Below are 21,400 nucleotides of genomic sequence, written 5' to 3'. Positions count from 1 at the left end.
GGCGCATGATAAAAAGCGGCTCATGTGCGCATGCATGACAAGGACGCTTGCCGCCGGCCTCGCGACCCAGAGATTCCACGGTCAAATCGCAGTGTCGATCGATCACCACCCCGTAAAACCACAGCTACTTACTCCGTTTTATAATATAAGGTCATGTTTAGTTCGCGAAATAAAAATTTTTGGTTGTCATATCGAACGTTTGATCGGATGTCAGAAGGGGTTTTCGGATACGAATAAAAAAACTAATTTCATAACTCGCCTCGAAACCGCGAGACGAATCTTTTGAGTCTAATTAATCCGTCATTAGCACATGTGGATTACTGTAGCACTTATGGCTAATCATGGACTAATTAAGCTCAAAAGATTCGTCTCGTCATTTCCTCCCCAACTGTGTAATTAGTTTTTCTTTTAATCTACATTTAATACTTCATACATGTGTCTAAAGATTCGATGTGATGTTTTTGGGAACTAAACGGGGCCTAAGACTTTCTATATTACCCACATTCATTTAGATGTTAATGAATCTAGACATATGTATGTGTTTGAATTTATTAACATCTATATATATGTGGGTATTGTTAGAAAGTCTTATATTGTGAAACTGAGGGAGCACTACTACTCTCGATCTGGCGGAATAAAGCTAAGCTAATCCGACGGCCGGCCCAAAGCGAAGCGACCTGCCGAGAAACGCGAAGGAATTTCACCCCGCATGCGATCCCGATCCATCTCGCGCGCGGTGGATCGATCGTTGTATCCCACAGAACTCGTCCGCGCGGCCGTGTACACGGGCGCCGGGCGCAGATGGTACGTACTCCTACGAGACGTGCTGTGTCGCGCGCGATGCGTTGCCCACTGCTACTAGTCAATAATGCCAAGCAGTTCGATCGATTTGATGGTCTTGCATTGCGTGGTGATGACTCGATCGATGGATGTAGCGTCTCTGCGCGCAGCGTTCGTCGTTGTACGCGTACGTGTGGGTGTTGTCAGACTGGGCACCAAAATGCATGCACGTTCGTACGCACGCACTTGCAGGAGTAGTACTGTAGTAAGTACGTCGTCCATGCAATGCACTCCATACGATATGATGGGCCCAGATTGTTTGCATTGCCACGCGGGCGAGTGTACGTACGTACCATGCATATATATATGGAGTAGTACTCTGGACGAGGCAGTCAAATTTAATTGTACGTGCGGCAGCTGGTACCATTCAATATCGTACCGGTCTTCGCCTGCTGGTTGTACGTACCCTGTATTAATTCAGTCAATCGATCATGCATATCGTATCGTATTATATTGGTTTTGTTTGATGGGAGCCCGGCCGGCCGGCTAGCTTAGCTCTAGCTAGCTGACTAAATAAATGTACCCTCTTATACGTACAACTAGTAAAATCGAAATAAACCATACTAGGATCTACGTAGCACCTTGTGTTTTAAAATATACTCTATCTGTCTCAAAATATAAGAACAGACGGGATATTTTCTAGTACAGCGAATTTGCACAAGCAGGACGGAGGGAGTAGCAAATAGATACTAGATTAGATACAATATATTACTACGAATCTAAATAGGAGAAGTACTAGCTAAGTTACAATAATTTAAAATTGAGGAAGTAATTAATTTGTGAGAAATACATGCAAATAATACATATGTACATTCTCTTAAACAGACAAATTCTAATGAACTGTGTTTTCGTCAGGCGGGTGTGGAACAAGCTATCTGCGCTTGGTAGGTTTGCATTCTAATGAAGTGTGTTTTTTCCTCAGGCGGGTGTGGAACAGGTTGCCTGCGCTTGGTAGGTTTGCATAACCTCTTTCCTGATCAGCAATAAGCGGTATTCCATCCTTGGTGGAAGCAATCTTGTGGTTGGATGCACGAGCACCTCAGAAAGGGGTTCGACGACTATGGTTACTTGGCAGCTTTGGTTGGAGTGAAATTCTCATGTTTTCGATAACGTTATTTTCCAAGTAGACACGGTGGTGGACATGATATTGCAAAGAGGCGACTCTGACTTGAGGCGAAACATTCGCGTCTCTAGTAGTTTTTTTTTCCCACTTGTTCTCTTTAACTAGCTAACTCTTCCTCGGCCCTTTTCCTTTTTGGAGTCTGTTCCTGTTTAGTTAGCATGCTTTTTTTTGCTTGGTCCTCATCCCCTCCATAACCATTACTTTTGTGTCAAAGTTGTAATCAAACTTCTTTCTTCTATATATACAGTAGTACTTCCTCCGTTTCATATTATAAGACTTTCTAGCATTGCTCACATTCATATATATATTAATAAATCTAGACATTAACATCTATATATATATATGAATATGGGCAATGCTAGAAAGTTTTATAATATGAAACGAAGGGAGTAGTATATATTATAGTGGTTGTGGGTTGCATCTACTATAACTGACTCTGAACTGCCCTATAACTCAAAACATGCATATACTTCATTCGTCCCATATTAAGTTTATCTTCAGCTCTCTCTCTCTATTTGTCCCAAAATAAGTTTATTTTAGAGTGATCATATTGCATTCACTACTAGAATCCACCAACTTTCCTAGAGCCAAATACACTAGGGATAAGGGGAAAAACTCTAGGGAACAGGTTTCCCTAGGGTAAACCCTAGGGATTTCGCTCTAGGGATCCAGGGAAAGACTTCGTTCCCTATAGTTTCACTCCCTAGGGACAGTTGTACATGTGGCATCTGAATCTGACGTGTAAAGTGGATTTCTTTTGGTTTTCAGCCAAATTTGGGGAAAATATTGGCATTTAAATAAAATATTTATTTCATTGTTTTATTTGGTTTCTTTATTTTACGGTCTTCCTTTGCCTCAACATCAAAGCTAAAATATTACTAGTTGAAATAAAAATGCCATTCTATTATTAATAGAAAATACTCAATTACATTGATTCTTCATTTTACATTACATTGATTCTACGACAATGGAGCTGAAAATATTCCTCTCACAAACATATGATGGACACTTCAGATGTGCTGATGAACTGATTCTATCATCGCTCAGATCCAAACGATAATAAAATAAAATACAACACACGTTCTTGAAAGCAAATCTAAACCACTTGATTCCAGCTTGCTTCTGCAACAACAGTGGAAAGCTGGAAACTTGAAAAATTGCATCCGCAAAGAACTGAAGTTGAACTAATCTTCTTTGTTCTCCAATGCTTCCTGCCCTTGCCTCTTGAAAAGAAAACCCGAATAGCATGCTCACAGCCCAGGTCAAGATAATATGCAAATGGGCATGTATATGAAAGAAACTTCAGTTCGAGCTCAGTTGGAACAACACTTACTTGGATCATGATGGAGGCTGGAGCAACAGCAATCTTGTGGTGCTCACTGCTTGCCGGAGTGGGCTCTTGTGCTGCACGCTATGAAGAAAGAAAGTAGAGGAAAGGAGATGAGAAAGTTGGATCAGAACAACTAATGCAAGACGGAGACAACGGCGTGCGGTGAGAGAGGAGGCTCCGTCGAGCTCGTCGAGAGCGGTAGCTGTTGGGTGCTTGCTGGCGACCGGTTGCTGGAGCTCGAGCTTTGGTTGAGGAAAGGGAAGGGGCCGCCGCCGCGCGCCGGCCGGCCGCTGGGAAGAAGAAAAACGAGAGGATGTGGTTTGCTTGAGTTGTGGAGAAGATAAGGTGGGCCCAAACTTTACTGGGCACAAATTTTGTATGTCGAGGGCACGTTCCCAATCGCAGCAAGGAAAAAAATTGAAGAAAAAATATATTGGGAGTAATCAGACCACAATGCTGATGTGGAGCAGCTGTGTATCCTTTTCAGCCAAAGTTCCCTAGGAATACTTCTTTCCCTTGAGTTTTTAGTTTGCACCCTAGGGATCATTTTGGTTTCCCTTGGATTGCTTTAACAACCTAGGGAACATTTTAAACTCTAGGGAACCCATTGAATTCTAGTAGTGTATTATAGTTTGCAAAAATAGAGAATAATTGTATCGAGAGTAGATAAAGTAAGGAATATTTGCATTTGGATTTGATAAAGTAGGTGTATTCTAGTCTTTTGTTTCTATATTGGTACGTGTGAGATGGGTGAAAAATAAATGTATGTTGAGACGGAGGCACGTAGTTGGTAGTATATATATACTATAAGCATCGATCTGTGTAACTCTATCAGGTCGCAATTGACCAATGCAAACATCAATTTATGTCGTTGTTTCGTACGTGTCATCAGGTTGTCATGCATATATACGTCGTACTACTGTCTGCGTGTGTGCAGTAGTACGTTTGGATCGATGCACGTATATCGGTGAGTATATGTGTAACGACATGCCACCTAGCTAGTCCTTTGGTAAATATGGGCAGACACATTCTGGTCCCCCATTGAGAAGTGGCCTGCATGATTAATTTGTTTTCTATGAATTCCATCTAGCTACAAGATCATCACAGAACAGAGATCCTTGTCGGCCCCGCTAGCTAGCTAGCTATCGTGTACCTTGGTTATTTTATGCAGGTAGGATGTATTATATCAGTACAGTATATGTCATTGTATTCTTAATTTGTTAGTAGTAAGTAGTAGCACTTATGTTAAACAGGTATAAAGATCGACCACCAGTGCATATGCTAATGTAGATTATCCTAGATGATACGGTCTGGATCTTAACCTTTTTCTCTGAAAGTGCGAGTGCGCAGGATCTTAATATATGGGAACAACGTTGTACTACTACTCTTGTAGGAGAGAATTAATTGAAGCATATGCAACCCAATGCCTAGCTAGATCTCTCTTGATTTACTTAAATATACAGAGACCTAAACATTCGCAAATTAATCGAAGGAAATTAAAATTGATCGAGTAGCTTTACTATAGATACACACACAAGTACAAGCCAATGCAGTGGCATCAGATTCTTGAGCATTGGGATCTCTGCATTCATGTACACGCCAAGCCGCTCCTGATTAACCTATAATTTAGAACATACATTCCTTGGCACCTTCCCTGGGCCAAAACCAATTAGTAATACTCTCCTAGAATGTATAGAGTTTCCCAGTTTGCCATCACTGTATTATACACTTATACATAATGCATGTGCATGGGTCATGGGGTGCAAGCTTACAACTTGCAATGTATGATTGTGCTCATGTGATGCAACGTGAGCCCAACCACAGTATCTCTCTGTCTTAGACTCGCATACACACACATGTATGCAGATATATACTGCACAATTATAAGTTGTAAAACTAGATAAACTACTGTTGTTGCCGCGCACTAGAGACGACACGGATCTACTTCCTCCGTCCCAAAATGTTGCTACCTAAAGGACAACGAATCTGAACAGAACCTCTCTGCGACGGAGGTAGTAGCTAGCTACTAGCAAGAAGATGAGTAACCATGCGAGTAAATTATACTCCCTCTAGCTACCTTCAAATACTTGTCGATCGCCAGATATTATTTACAGTATCTTTAAACTTTGCACTTATCTTCTTTTAAAGAAAATATGCTTATACTCAAGTGTTCCATATTAATGAAATGTATTGTATCCTAAATATCAGCGACGGAACCATAAATTATTGAAGAGGGAGGGCTAAGGTAGGACTTAACTAATGAGTTGTTAATTTTCTCAAATTTACATGCATGGTGATTTAAGATAATTTAATCATGATTTTGGAGGCAGAGCCTACGGCTCAAACTCTAGCTGTCTTAGAGCTGCCTCCGCCCCTGCTAAATATATAGGGTGTGTTTAGTTCACGCCAAAATTGAAAGTTTGATTAAAATTGGAACGATGTGATGGAAAAGTTGGAAGTTTGTGTGTGTAGGAAAGTTTTGATGTGATGGAAAAGTTGGAAGTTTGAAGAAAAAGTTCGGAACTAAACCATGCCATAGTATGGTCATGAACTTTTGTATATCGTGGCATAACCATTATTTAAAATCTATTGATGACCAAAGTTAAAATTATATTGTTCAACAGCTGGAGATAGTTATTCGAAACCGGAGGAATTGAAGTACAAAAATTACAATTCAATTGTGTATTTGTCGTTCACATTTCAATCCATACAGGTAGAGGGCCGTAGCATAGGACCCAAGCAGAGGAGAAAAAAAGTAAGGGTCTCTGGAGCTTGGGAGGGAGGGGCCTGGTGTATAAAGCTAAAGCTGCCATTTTTTCTGATCCCTCTCTCTATGCGTGTGATTTGTAGTACAGTCTGACAGGAATCTGATACCCCTGGCCTGCTGTCCTGTGCTAGTACCTCCCATTTGAAGATCACCACCTCAATCATCTCTCTCTCCACTCTCACCCACACATGTACACACACTCTCTGACACTGCATACACGCGTATGAAAATTAACTAGCATGAATTTGATGTCTATACTATTTCTGCTTCCAGCTCTGAAATGAATTTGTGTTGTTCTGAAAGGCACAGTAGCACACTACTGGGAATTTCTCGATTGCAGGAGAAAAAAATGCAAGTGTCTAAGGCCACATGCGATGTTGCGCCAAGCGAGATGAGAGAGGCCGCGACAACGGCGGAAAGCTAGAGGATAATCGAGCGCCATTTGATTGATCCACCAATATCGATACAGATCTGTGTCGACGACAAATTAAAGCGCAGGGCGAGCGCCCAAGAGGTTAGATCTGACTAGCTGGTGTAACAGTTGAAATGGATGGTTGTAAGTGCATGCACACTACACTGATCTTTGGTACGGTGTATAGTGATGTAGTCTGTCATATCATTCATATGTAATCAATCGATATATCTTACATCTTCATCAAATAATATAATCTAACTTGTATAAGTTACACATCAAATGTTAATTTGTCTGGTTTGTCTGCATTGAATTTTTTGCTATCATGCATATATTGATGTCTGATTCTAAACATGAATTTTCTACTAACTACTAATATCTTTTACGCTAAAAATCTACATCTTAATTTAAGTTCAGCCCGAATTAAGCTCTGTGAAATTTGGGGCTCATGGGGAGGCAACAAGAGGACTGAAATGGTCGGTACATAATAAACTCTAATTAACGAACAAAAATCATGCTTCGATGTTAGTGCAGTGAGAAATCATAGGTACAAAATTTAAATAACAGGTAAATCCAAATAAGATGGAAAAGTGGAATACAGATATGCTATGGAAGTAATTTCTGACCTAATTTTATTTATTTTATGCCACTTGGATTACCCTATTTCGATTTAGTCTCCTCATTTCTTACTCAAAATATTCCTTGACCTACAATAACTAGAGAGAGTCTTGAGAGAATTTTATGCACAAGTCCACTAGTCTTCACCTGTACCTTTCTTTATATGAAGTCGTATACTCCATCCGTCCCATAAAAAACCAACCCAGTATTAAATGTGACACATCCTAGTACTATGAATCTAGACATACATTTGTCCAGATTCATTGTATTAGAATATATCATATTCAATATTAGATTTTTTTTGGGGACAGAGGGAGTATATATCTACGGTAGCTAATCGTCGGAGAACAAAATAGGCGAACATCCTTATTCCTTTCTCCATTATACATTGTTATATCCCTTTCTAGTTACAGTGTGTATTCGATAATTAGCTAGGTCTCTGTTGTATTTTGTCAATATAAGGAATCATATTCTATTTTTGCCGGGCTCAGCGGAAACTGGTATAACAAATTAATATGCGTGCCAAGATGGTGAAAGGAATATATATTGTTCTCTCTCACAGTCGATAAAATCATTGTGACTCGAGTGTTTTTGACATATAATGTTGGAATTCAATGAGAATCTGCTTGTTGATTTATACTTCCTTTGCTTGAAAATATGTATATATATAAACCTGAAAAGAAATTTTCATTTAATTTCCCCCTAGCTAGTTATTCCAATGAGCTACTCCCTCCGGTTCTATATTAATTGACGTTTCGGATAAGGTTGAGGTCAAACTTTTATAACTTAGACTATTAATAACTTTAAAAATATTTAGTTTAAAGAAACTAGAACAATATATATAGATTTGTCTTTTAAAGTACTATAATAAAAGTAAACATGCATTTATTTATTATATATATTATAATAGAAAAATAAGGTCAAAGATGTATCTTTTAGACCGTGTCATTGTCCAAAACGTCAATTAAAATGAAACCGGAGGGAGTATTTATATAGACCTTGAAAAATGATAAGGATGCAAAGAAGAAGTGCGGCTGATTAGTTTTGTGATTGCATTGGAACTTCAATACTATTAATTTACATAGGATCATCAGTGATGGTCTTGTAATTAATTTGATGAAATCCAAACATATAAACACATGGGGTCAAGGTGAGGTCGTAGCCTTTATTCCCTCTCCAAGAGGGGAAGAGTACTGCATTGGACTGCGCGAAAGCAGACGAAAACTTAGATTCCCTCAGACAGCGACAGGCAAACAAACGAGAGAGAGATTGAGATTGAGGCTATACATCCAGCACTGAGCTTAACACTAATTAATTAATTGGAGTGCCAGGATAAATTTAATTACGAAATTTTAATTTTCATCGTCAATGACCACTAGGTGGCACTAGCTAGTTAGCTCTCTCTTTTAGTTACTGTACATTAACAAGGCTCTCTCTCTGCTGCGCTATATGAGCTGCACTGCACTGTGTGGCCGGTGTGCTAGCTAGCTTCTCCTGCATGAAGTAATCAGCTTAGCTTCTACATAAACAGACAAACAATCTTTTGCTTTCCACATTGCGTTGTCTATTACGCTTTCAGACTTCAGAGATCAGAAATTCAGAGCCTTGCTAGCAGCAGCTAGCATCGATATCGTAGATTTATCTCCTAAAGTGGTAGGCAAACCACGGCATACGCATCAATTTTAGCGCGCGCGCGAACACTATCGATTCATCGTGATTCGTGAGTCGACCATCTCCTTAATTTTTTCAGTTCGTCGATGCTCTATCGATCGGAGTTAGTAGCTATATGTCAACAATTAATGTCATCCACGATCAATAATTTGATTATATCATTTCAAGTTTTCATATGATCATCGATCAAATTAGGTCAAGTATATGATTTAACCCTGACTGGTTTCTCTTGATGGACAGTTTATGCTCATTCCTGATGCATATGGTATGGTTGTTAGCTGTCGGGGAATTTCTGCATTCTGGTAGTGGCATAGGCAACACATGGTATATGCTGCAAGCTTACCCATACATTGAAACAGATAGCTAGATTTATATATATTATTGATCGAGTATTCTGGAATCAACAGACAAATGAAAATAATCGAATTAATTACGATACAATATATCTGCTGCTGCAGGTTGAGCAGGATGAATATGCACACTTTGATGTGGCATTCAGTCAATGGCCGGCCGGTTGGCTTCAAACCTCTAGAAATGCAAAGCTACTGACGGCCGGCCGTTGCCATGACTCCCATCTCCTCTCCTCGATCGAGTAGCTAAAGGTAAAAAGATGGCAAATGGGGGGCCAAAAGAAGCAAAAGAACAAATTCTTTGAGCACAACTAAGCAGATTGCTCGCCATTTCCTGCACACTTCTGAATTGCAGTCAGTACACTAGCTAGCTTGGTTACTGGCCGGCTGGCCCCTTCAATTCATTCTTCCTTGGGGTGTGCATGCACATGAATAAATGTCTGTCTCTCTGCCTGCACTGTGGGGACATTTGCCATGATTACCGTGGTCAGGGGAAAAAAAAGGCTTTGAATGGAGATTGGTGCTTGGAAACCTAGAAACCTACACTATCTCATTCCCATCTCACATAGAAGAGAGATAGAGAGTGAGGAGAGATGTGGCTAATGCTACTAGCTAGGACCATATATGCATGCATGGAGAACTGGGTCACTATAGTGCATGCATGATCACTGATACTGCTTATACTATGTGTGTATGTGTGTGTGTGTTTGTGTGCCGTCAGAAGTCTGTGTGATCTCTCAAAAGATGAGAAAATGGAACCACTAGTTTAGAGCTTCTATGGATCCCTCATGCTCCATTCTTTACGTTGGTTATAGTTGAGCCGCATTTGCAAAGATTCATCTGGATAGCTAAAGGAACACATACATTATATTCAACATGTGTCTGCATAATATAGTAGTTGCATGGATGATGTCTTGTGTTCAGTACTTGCAAATATATGTGTGAATATTCGATGTTGGTTATTCATCAAAGTACTGTATGCGTATGCCGGCGAGAGTGGGTGCAGAAGATGATTAGCAAAGGATCATTCTTGTATGCATGACCTAGCTAGCTAGCTAGCTTAATTTGTGTGTTAACAAGTACTACAAATGGAGTCTATGTGCACCTATATATATGTATAGATGCACATATCATCTAGTCTCCACAAGACACTGAAAGTGATCATGGTTTCCTAAATGTGCATAATCTCTTCTCTTTTTTTTGGCAAATGTTTGCAGAATTGGAGCATTGCCAATCACGACCTTATTCATTCTGAAATGATAAGTGTGTAATTCAATGCAACATCATCACTGATGTGTGTGTATGTTTGGAAACTTCTTCTCAACTATGCATATACATTAATAATACTTTGGTGAAGTAAAAAACATCGCATACACGCATGCATTATTATATGCATTACATCAAGTAACCGACAACCATATATCAAAATGCAATTCAGCTAGCTCACACATATGAAGAGATTGCATGCATCATTATATATATGTGAACCAAATTAAATTAACTAACTCCCATTGAGTACTCTCGTAGTCTTGTAGATAAATATATATCACCTTAATTCCACCATGAACACATTGCACCAATCTAGTAAACCTTACCTAGCAACAGCATATATAGCAAGTTTACAACACATATTGAAAATGGAGAACAATATAGAGAGGAGAAATATAATCCCACCATCTTATACGCGACAAGTACAAGAACCAACAAGAGAAGCAGAAAGAGATAAGAACAGCGAGAGGAAAAACTCAAAAGCAAAAACTAGCATCGCCTAGCATTTCTCTAGACAAATTGGGTTTTAAGCAGCTCGATCGATCACGAACAATATATATGGAGATATATATCAATGCAGCCCTAATCTTGTACTTGCACCACACACAACTCCTTAATTCTCCTTTGATCTTTCTCAGAGAAGCCATGACTAAAATTAAGCTTCAGGGCTCGTTAGGGTTCTACCTCTTTTGCAGCATTGATCCATTCCATCATCCATTTCGCCGGCAAATGCGTCGTGTCACAGTATGTTCCCCGACGACGAGGAGTTGAATCCGGAGAGATCAGCCCATCCGCCGCCGCTGCCGCCGCCTCCCGGAGCGACACCGGCGCCGCTGCCGCCGGTGGCGCCGTCTCCATTGCCGCCGGGTCCCGCGCCGTTGCCACCGCCCCAGAATTGGAGGTTGCCGGGGAGGCCCAAGAACTCCCTCGGCGAGCTGTTCATCGCCGCGGACTGAGCGTTGCTGTCCTCCATCTTGACGGATGCGAGCTGCGTGATCAGGCCCGACGAGCCGGGCACCTTGGTGCCGGCCAGCAACTGGCCGGCGAAGCCGGCGGCGTCGGCGGCGGCCTCCGCGTCGAACGGGTAAATGCCGGACATTGGCGGCGGCATGGCGTCGTTGCGGCTCAAGAAGGGGAATTGCTGTATCTGCGGGAGGCGCCACTGCTCTAGCCCGATGGCGGCGGCGGCGGCGCCGCCGCCGCCGAGCTGGTAGTCGACGGGATCCAGCGAGCTCAATCCGGGAAACCCTAGCCTGGACGCACCGGAGCTGTAGTGATCGCCGCCGCCGAGCGGGTGGTGCAACGAGGCCAGGAACGGCAGCTGCGCCTGCGGCGGCATCATCGCCGCGGCCGCCGCGGCGCTGCTGCTGCCACCCGTGGCGGTCGACGATGTGGACGACGACGTGCCGCCGGTGGCGGAGGCCGAGCCGGCGGCCGACGTCGACGAGGACGACTTGGACGACTTGGTGCGCTTGTTGCGGCGGCACCCGCCGCCGACGGGGACGTTGCGGAGCGCGCCGCCGCGCGTCCAGTAGCGGCGGCACGTCTTGCAGAAGTGGCGCGGCTGCGAGAGCGAGTAGTTGTTGAAGTAGCAGAACTTGGTGTTGGTGGACTCGCAGCGCGGGCACTTGAGCCCCGGCTCCGGCTGCGGGATCTTCGCCAGCCGAGCCCGTTCCGTCATCGAGCCCGGCCGCACCGCGGTGCCGCCGGTCGGGCCGCCGCCGCCGCCGCCACCGCCGCCGCCGCTCGCCGCGACGGCCGCTGCTACCATGTCAGGCCGAGGCGCCATGAGGCCACCGTGATGCGGCGGCATCGGCGGCAGCTGGTGGTGGTGGTGGTGGTGGTGGTGCGCGTCCACTCCACCTCCGCCGCCGCCGCCGCCGCCGTTGCCGCCACTTGGAAGCTGACCGTGGTGAGCTTGCTGTTGCTGAAAGCACCACCATTAATTCCAAATCAAACACGTACACACATGCACCAAAGAAAGAGAATTAAAGGCGACGAGAAATCAAGATCACAAACTAAAAGACGAGACGGTATATTCAACAAGAGATCGATTTAATTCTCAAAAGAGCGTAGGAATATTTCCTCAGCGCATTTTATTTGGTTTTGCTTTTTTCATGAAGAAGCCATACATACATACATATATGGCCATCATCCTACATAAAAAAGAAAGAAAGGAGAGAGCAAAAAAAGATCTTGGCCAAGCAAGAAAAAATTTCACCTGCTGGTTCCAATTGGGTGGATCAAGATAGACGGCCGGAACCGAAGAAAAGACCATGGTATAGAATTGATTTCTTTTGATCTTTTCCTACTTGGGGCCTTCTTTTTTGGGTTTTGTTTGTTCCTCTCCTCTCTTCTTTGTGAGATAAGGGTATATAGCTGCTTTAGGCCCAGGATCATGCAAGGATGGGGAGGCGGATCGATAAAAGGCGGCGAATAACACACCCACTAGCAAGCTGGAAATTGTGTGTGAGCTCTATCTAATCTAGCTGAGCTGAGCTGCTTGTGAGAAGAGAGAAACTATACCACTACTACTACTACTCTGGCCTGCGTGCTGATGAGTTAGCTGGTACAAGGAGAGGAGGAGGAGGAGGAGGAGAATGAAGAGAGGAGAGAAGCTAGAGAAAGGGAAAGAGATTGGGGTGAGAGGGAATGAAAGGGAGAGGGAATAAAAGGGAGAAGGGGGGCTTGCCACCCCTTTCTTTTCCTTTATTTTTTTGTGTCTTAGTGGTGTGCTTGCATTATATATATTGGGTTGTGAAACATATGCATGGGAGGAGTTGAATGGTGAAGAGTGATGTTTCCTTAGCTCATAAGCATGTGTGTGTGTGTGATGCATGGATATATAATGGATGTGGCATGGCTAGCCAGCTAGCTAGGGATCAGTATGAGAGATCATCAGAGAATGGGGTTTTATGCAGGGAGAAAGCTGATGAAAACCCTAGATTTCTAGGAGAAGGAGAGGTGGCCTTGGCTGCTAGCTGCATGCACTGTTTATTGGAAGTCTCTGCTGGATTTGTTTGTTTGCTGTTCTAGCTTGGCTGGTTATTAGTTAATTATCAACCAGCTGATCTATATATCTATCTTGGTGTTTAACAGTACTGGATCAGGCAGAGCTAGCTAGAGGTTATCAAAATGATGTGAGCTAGCAGCTACAGGTGTCTAGGGGTGGCATTCTAGTGTGTATTTTGCAGGGTGTTCAACTTTACGTCCATTTTGATGAAAGAGATCAATCAGTAAAGCTGGTCTTGCTAGTCTTAGTCCTCTTGGACTCTTTGGCCAGTGGTGCAGCAGGTTGTGGTGTAGAATTCTCCTTCTCCTTCTTTCTCTAAACAAAGTTTATACTGCTAAGTACTACTAATTAACAAGTATATAGTATATGGCTAGCTATAGCTAGCTGACGTACAGTAGTCTCATGTGGTAATATATATGAGTAGGTAATTAGCTTTATGTGCATATAGATATATGCATGTTAATTGAATTCTTTGGTCTGTATTCACAATATATATATAATACTACATGGTTATTAATTTCATCCAAGTCTTTCTAGCTCCTGTAGCTTGACATGTCTGTGTGCAGAATATGTGATACTGGTAGTTCAGTGTGCAAGTACTGGGAAACTTCAGGACATGCATCAATTCATGGCCTCATGGATGATAGGCTACATAGATGAATAGATCTATGCAAGCTTTGTTGCCTTTTGTTCTTTTTTTTCCTCCCTCCTCCACATTGTACAAACTAAGCAAACATGGCATTTGAATACACTAACGATCGTAAAGCTTTACACATTTGAATTGTGCAAGATCTGAAAAGATCACAGTCCATATTCTTATTCTGTTCTGGTCGTCCGATAACTAAAATTTAACTGACTTTCATGCATGGCATTCTCTTAATATAATACATGGGCAGAATCTTTCCTGTCAAATATTCTGCTTTTGCCACCACAATATCACATATACTGATTATTTTTCTGCAAATGATGAGAGAACAAATGCAAGCTAGCTAGGATCAGTGCTCATTAGCGCTTATAATTAGGTTATTATTATTCTCCCTAGTTTAGATAGGTAGCTAGCTACCGGTTAACTTAATCGAGCAGAATAGACCCCACTTTTCCTTGTCCATGACTGATTAGAGAGATTGGACAGAAGATAACAATTTTGATTAACAATAGGATCTAACAAGTGTGCCCAGCTCATGTACCGATGAGCTCTCATTCAGACATTCAGTCATATGGGGATCGATGAGAAATCAGATACAGAGACAAATTAACTAGCTAGATAGAGTAGTACGTAGTTGTACAAGTGATTGATCGATCAGACATGGAGGACTCCAAAAGATTCAGGTAATGCGTTCCAGAGTGCAGCTGATTGGAGCATGATGTATAAGCGGCTACCATCTAGTGCTGCCCCATTTACAGTATACACACTGCTAGCTAGATATCTGTGTGTCCTTGCTCGCTACCTGATAAACTAGGGTGTCAAATTATTTTATATTAAATTTGCTGATCTATGGAGTCAAATTTCTCAATCATGTCTGCAAACCCTTCATTGTTCATGCATGTATATTCAATCCGGATTAACTAGTATAGTAAACTGCATATATTTTGAAGGTGCCACACCTGCAGCTGTATATTTATGCTATAAGGTTCTTATGCTGTTTATGTTCAAAATGTCGACAGGAAAGTTCAGATGGGCGATGTTGCTTGGCTATACTCAAGTAATCTTTCATCATTCGACTTTGTGGCGAATTGCTTTAGCAGTTAAGATTCTGCTCCGCTTTTGCTTCCTCTGATAATTTGTATCATTGTGTGCGCACTACTGCAACTGCTCATTTCTGCTTTGGAGATTGTACGTGGCGCAGTGAAGCCTCAACACTGACAAAATAATTAACCCATTAGATAAGGTCTGGATTCCTCTTGGACCGAGAGAACAGCATCACCTTTTGTTAAAAACATGACCCTTGAGGTATTAATTTAGAAGGAATTCTAGATAGTATCATGGAATCATCAGTGGCAGGTAATTAACTAACTTAATTAGCTCACGAACATGTAAGCTCGTTAGAATCACCGAAACTCTATGTAAAGAAAAGGAATTGTAATTTCATCTTACTTGACTGTGTATACACAGCATATGTCGAAGATGTAAATCATTTTTATTATAAAAAATATATATCTCAATCTCAAAGTCGATCTTGCCGGTTTGCATGAGCAGCTAGCCATCCTGCCATCCATGTCGAACATGTGGAACTCTAGAACACACATACAAGTGATTGAGGCACAGGCTGATGGGCTGATCAGCAAGTGCTCAAAATGGAGGAATTTTACGTCAATCAGGCATACGTCAGGACTGGATTTCCAACTGCTGGTGAAAAGCGCAACCCCAGAATGCCGATAAAGTGATAAACGCTCGCCCTGCTTTTGTTTCCTTTATTTTCTCCTTTTTAATACTGACAGTCCATCACACTGTTCTCTGCTGCAGTCTGCAGAACAAGTGCAGTATTACTACTGGTGCTGAATTGCAGATGAAATCAATATTGAGCAGTTAGATTGTGTAGCGAATTGGTAATATTCTTTAGGATAATAGAAGTTTTCGCTCATCAATGAAGGCATCTAAGCCTCTACACCGGCTGATATCAGGGCAGATACAAGCCTAACGCAGCTAGGGCTTTAGACGCAGGCTTCCTCTATAACCATGTTTATATCCTCTGAATTCACCACTGAAAAATAGAAAAAAACCTACAATTTATTAGCAGAGCTCCAGGTGAGCATTAGGCTTTGGTAATTTCTGGCTTTGTACCTGGCTGATATGATGGTCATCATGAATGTACAGTGATGTTTAGTATTAACTTTCTAACTTGCTCCTGGTAGTACAAGCCAGAGATCACCTGAGCAAATCATGTGTTGGGAACACAGGATTAAAGAGGTGAGGTGATGCACGTAATGATGATTAAGGCAGAGATACTGGGTGTGGGTTCTTTGGGCGGGTAGGACCAGGGAGTGGTCGCTTTGGCCTGCATTATTATTGCTTATGACTCATTGGGCCTGCTGATTAAAGCGAAAGACGCAGCAGTATAGTCCCTCGTAGTGTGTATGTCCCCAGCGAGATCACATTGTGTGTGACTTTCCTTTTCTTCTCCCGACATCGCAGGATGTGAGCGAGATTCCGGGACATGCAACACATGTACTAGTAAGAGCTTTATCGTCGGACTAATCCGAGCACCTTTAGGTTTATCGTCGGTCGAGCTAAGCTGAGTACACAGCTTAACCTACCTGCGTGAGTGCGTGACGACTGACGACGATGATAATTGCATCGCAACAGCAACGGGGGCAGCATGTTTGGAGCCAGGGGTTAATTAATCACAGCGGCACGGCACTAAGTAACAAGACATATAGGACTATCAAGGATAGCATTAGCTAGCAGCATTATGAAAAGCACAGGCCTGGTCTAGCTATTACATGTGTTTCCACCCCGGTTCAAGATAAACTGGACAGTGCAACATTCTCATCAACAGATCAGCAAATAATGCTGTTTCACTAACAAAACATAAGCATATTAAACATTTAAAACATATTTAAGTAACCGGGGGCCAAACCCACCTAGCATAATCAATTGCAATTGTAATACAGCAGTAAAACAAAAGGGGTAATTCTGCCGCGGCCACCTGGTAAAAACTGAAACATCATCACATTACTGAATGTCTGTTCGAATCTGAGACTAGAAGTCCAAACTCAAGCATCAGGTGATAATAAGTCTTTAGTTAACAGAAAGTACGAGTAGCCCAAGTGGTATGATTGCCAACTGGGATTTGAAAACAAAAGGTGTATGATCAATATTTTTCTCATCACATATACGAAGGTGTATTGATTTAGTCGACCTCCTCAATCTTAGGGCCAGCACCACTCCCAGCAGCAGCCGGAGCATCATCATCCATTCCACCACCCATGTCGGCACCAGCACCCTGGTACATCTTGGCAATAATTGGGTTGCACAGGCCCTCCAGCTCCTTCATCTTGTCTTCGAACTCTTCAACCTCGGCGAGCTGGTTGTTGTCCAGCCACTGGATCGCCTGCTCGACCGCGTCCTCAATCTTTTTCTTGTCGTCAGCTGGCAGCTTGGAAGCAATCTTCTCGTCTTGGATAGTGTTCCTCATGTTGTAAGCATAGTTCTCCAGGGAATTCTTGGCGTCAACTTTCTTTTTGTGCTCTTCATCCTCGGACTTGTACTTCTCGGCGTCCTGAACCATCTTCTCTATCTCCTCTTTGCTCAGCCTTCCCTTGTCATTTGTGATGGTTATCTTGTTCTTCTGGCCAGTTGTCTTGTCTTCGGCAGACACATTCAGGATACCGTTGGCGTCAATGTCAAAGCAGACAGTGATCTGAGGGACTCCCCTAGGGGCAGGAGGGATTCCAGACAGCTCAAATTTGCCAAGGAGATTGTTGTCCCTGGTCCGTGTCCTCTCACCCTCATAGACCTGAATCAACACACCAGGCTGGTTATCGGAGTAGGTGGAGAAGACCTGCTCCTTCTTGGTAGGAATGGTGGTGTTCCTTGGGATGAGCACTGTCATCACACCTCCCGCTGTCTCGAGACCAAGAGACAGTGGAGTCACATCAAGGAGAAGAAGATCCTGCACCTTCTCGTTCCCCTCTCCACTAAGGATAGCAGCCTGGACGGCAGCACCGTATGCCACAGCTTCATCAGGGTTAATGCTCTTGCAGAGTTCCTTCCCATTGAAGAAATCCTGCAGAAGCTGCTGAACCCTAGGGATTCTAGTTGAACCACCAACAAGGACAACATCATGGACAGTGCTCTTGTCCATCTTTGCATCCCTCAGGCACTTCTCCACAGGCTCCATACATTTCCTGAAGAGGTCCATGTTAAGCTCCTCAAACCTGGCTCTGGTGATGGTGGAATAGAAATCAACACCCTCAAAGAGGGAATCAATTTCAATAGTAGTTTGGGCAGTGGAGGAGAGGGTCCTCTTTGCCCTTTCACATGATGTTCTGAGCCTCCTCAAAGCCCTGGGGTTCCCGCTGATATCCTTCTTATGCTTTCTCTTGAACTCTTGGACAAAGTGGTTCACCAGGCGGTTGTCAAAGTCCTCCCCACCAAGGTGAGTGTCACCAGCTGTTGCTTTCACCTCAAAAATACCCTCCTCAATGGTAAGGAGGGAGACATCAAAAGTACCACCACCAAGGTCAAAAATGAGCACGTTCTTCTCACCAACACTAGTCGCCTTCTTGTCAAGACCATAAGCAATTGCAGCAGCTGTTGGCTCATTGATGATACGCATAACATTAAGACCCGCAATAACACCTGCATCTTTAGTTGCCTGCCTCTGGGAATCATTGAAGTATGCAGGAACAGTGACAACAGCATTCTTCACAGTTGACCCTAGGTAAGCTTCAGCGATCTCACGCATCTTGATAAGAACCATGGATGAAATTTCTTCGGCAGAGAATTGCTTCTCCTCACCCTTGTACTGCACTACAATCATAGGCTTATCCCCTGGGCCAGGAATAACCTTGTAAGGCCACATCTTGATATCGCTCTGGACAGAGGCATCAGAAAACCGTCTGCCAATAAGACGCTTGGCATCTGCAAAGTGAAAGATGTATTCAGAAATCTCAAATTGGATATATTGGCATTAATCAAGAAAAGGTAATTGTTAACATGAATAAAAGATAAAGAAGTTAAGATAATAAAGATGATTGCAAAATATTATTCATGTCCTTGCTTTGAGTTGCACGAGAAAAGATAGTGAACCATTATAGTAGCGGACGAAAGAGACTGCTAATCTTATTGTTCATCACAAAGGTTTTGCATTTATAAGCTAAGAAGAGCCACCTGCCACATATCAGCTAGATTTTTTTCAAAACAGGAACGAAGCACAAGTTCAAGAACATCACAGATGCTGAATGAAGCTGCAATGATCATAACAATTACAGCTCGCAAACAAGAAATCGTCAAGTAAAAAGTGTTGGTGGAATAGTTTTAAATCTAACAACATGCAAGATAACATTATCTGAATTCAATAAAAAGTCTAGTTTAAAACTTTATAGATAAATTAAAAATAAGCCCATTGTGACTATCCTGGTTTTCATGGTAATAGTAGCCTACTTTAATCAGCAGGTACCTTAAAATAGAGCATTAAAACAACAAATAAAAAAATTAAATAATACCAACAAAAGCAAATAACCAAACAATACAAACAAAAGCAGATATCCTAAATTATTTCTCAAGAACAGTATTTACTTTCAATACACCAGCCTGCTTTCATAACAATTCTAATTTATGAGCAATAAAACGTTGAAAATTGAGGGTATAAGCATAAATGCGAAAATATACAACGTTTATTGGCGCTTTTACAAACACATAATATAGCTTAAGGTGTATGGGTGAAACTTAATTATATTTAATGCCCGGACATTTGCAAGTAATCTACTAACTAAATTCCTGTGGATCAAAACAGGTTGTGCAATGGCGTCAGTTACTTTTGGGAAATAAACCTGTTGAATAACAATCTTCAGCATATGCAGAAACTAAAATGTATATATAGCCTACTTACATGAGAAAAGAAAGTATAATCAAGAGCAATGAGAAACAGAGCAGCAAAAAATAATCTAATATAATTTATAGCTGTGCAATAATCAATTTAAACAAAGAAAAAACAGATACATTCCAAGCGGCTGGATCCATTCCAAGTGGCTGGCTGTTGGTAGTGAGCAACTGAGCATAGCAAACCATTCAATAAAGCATGAAGAGAACTATTGAATATGACGAGTTGCACACCTAATACAGAATGGATTACTAAGATAATTGACATGCAGCTTTTCAGTCACAAAAGGAAAGTTTGACTCTCATTTATCAGGAATAACAGCCAACTTTAGTTCCATTTTTTTGACATCCTAAGCATGATTCAGAAAGCACTTTCATGTAAAGGCCTCTCTGTTTCATTAATTCTAATTCACACTAGGCCCTAACAGCACCATAGCAATGCAATGTAAAAATAAGTGCAAGTTGCCACACGCCGACTGATTCAATCTTTCCCTTCCATAACATCAACATATGCAAATAGCAGTTCAGTCCAAAAGTGACAGCACAATTTTATAGGGAGACAAAGAAAGAACCGTACATGAAAGAACTGTACATGATTACAAACAACTGATTCTTCTATCCAACAGTTCTGATTGAAACTAGAGTGATTATTTTCTACCGGCAAGTTCCTACGTGGCCAACAAATCAACAACACAGAGCCATAGAAATTAATCGACTATGCTCCTGCTATATAGATCTACCTTGTACTGAATATATTCAGACGTCACTATGAAATTATATAATAATGATGGTGATAAAATCAGTGTGTAATCTTAAAAAATTTCAGCGCGTGCTCTTCCCCAGCCCAACGAAAAAACTGTGATACCAAATCACCAGTCGTTTTCTGTTAAAAACATCGCCTATTTTCACCTACAATATCATAATGCAGATCTTATTCCGCCTACCGGCTAGCACATCAAGCATTGCGTCTCTCGCATTGGAGCAGTGCTAAACATGTACTAGACTTGACGGATCTAGCAAATCGGGCATCACATTACGCGAAACACAGATCACACATCCAGTCGCAACAGTACACAGATCGAATCAGAAACAGGGCAAAAGCGTCGTGGCGTTACTCACCGAAGACGGTGTTGATGGGGTTCATGGCGACCTGGTTCTTGGCGGCATCCCCGATGAGGCGCTCGGTGTCCGTGAACCCGACGTAGGAGGGGGTGGTGCGGTTCCCCTGGTCGTTGGCGATGATCTCGACGCGGTCGTGCTGCCACACCCCCACGCATGAGTAGGTCGTTCCGAGGTCGATGCCGATCGCTGGCCCCTCCCCCTTGGTCGGCGCCATGGCTCCTCCCGCTCGCGGGTCGCGGCGGCGGCGCGAGGAACGAGTGAACGAGGAGAGAGAGAGAGGAGGCTAGGGTTTCCGCGGATGCGGGAGGAGGAGTGGAGGAGAGGAGGCGAGTGCGGCTGCG

At 42.5% G+C, this 21,400-nt stretch overlaps 2 protein-coding genes and 1 long non-coding RNA gene across 4 annotated transcripts; all 3 read right to left on the bottom strand.

Moving 5' to 3' along the window:
- Window positions 1-2,845: 2,845 nt before the first annotated feature.
- LOC127767719 (uncharacterized) lies at window positions 2,846-3,684 on the bottom strand. Its single transcript, XR_008016500.1, has 2 exons — window positions 3,297-3,684; window positions 2,846-3,184 (listed from the first exon to the last, which is right to left on the bottom strand). It is a non-coding gene; the product is annotated as an uncharacterized LOC127767719 (long non-coding RNA).
- Window positions 3,685-10,390: 6,706 nt separating this feature from the next.
- Window positions 10,391-13,458, bottom strand: LOC127765533 (dof zinc finger protein DOF2.4-like). Of its 2 annotated transcripts, none has more exons than XM_052290449.1 (2): window positions 12,602-13,458; window positions 10,391-12,301 (listed from the first exon to the last, which is right to left on the bottom strand). In XM_052290449.1, the coding sequence occupies exons 1-2, from the start codon at window positions 12,656-12,658 to the stop codon at window positions 11,120-11,122; spliced, it is 1,239 nt and encodes a 412-aa protein (XP_052146409.1). In that variant the 5' UTR covers window positions 12,659-13,458; the 3' UTR covers window positions 10,391-11,119. The 2 variants fall into 2 exon arrangements, with proteins under 2 accessions (XP_052146409.1, XP_052146408.1); XM_052290448.1 differs by having other exon boundaries at window positions 10,394-12,307.
- Window positions 13,459-16,938: 3,480 nt separating this feature from the next.
- Window positions 16,939-21,400, bottom strand: LOC127766189 (heat shock cognate 70 kDa protein 2-like). Its single transcript, XM_052291259.1, has 2 exons — window positions 21,057-21,400; window positions 16,939-18,977 (listed from the first exon to the last, which is right to left on the bottom strand). Exons 1-2 carry the CDS (start codon window positions 21,271-21,273, stop codon window positions 17,245-17,247), a joined length of 1,950 nt encoding a protein of 649 aa, XP_052147219.1. The 5' UTR covers window positions 21,274-21,400; the 3' UTR covers window positions 16,939-17,244.

This window comes from Oryza glaberrima, chromosome 3 (genome assembly GCF_000147395.1).
Source record: "Oryza glaberrima chromosome 3, OglaRS2, whole genome shotgun sequence".
NCBI lineage: Eukaryota > Viridiplantae > Streptophyta > Magnoliopsida > Poales > Poaceae > Oryza > Oryza glaberrima.
The sequence above is the reverse complement of the archived record's forward strand: the minus strand, read 5'-3'. Positions and strand labels throughout refer to the sequence as shown.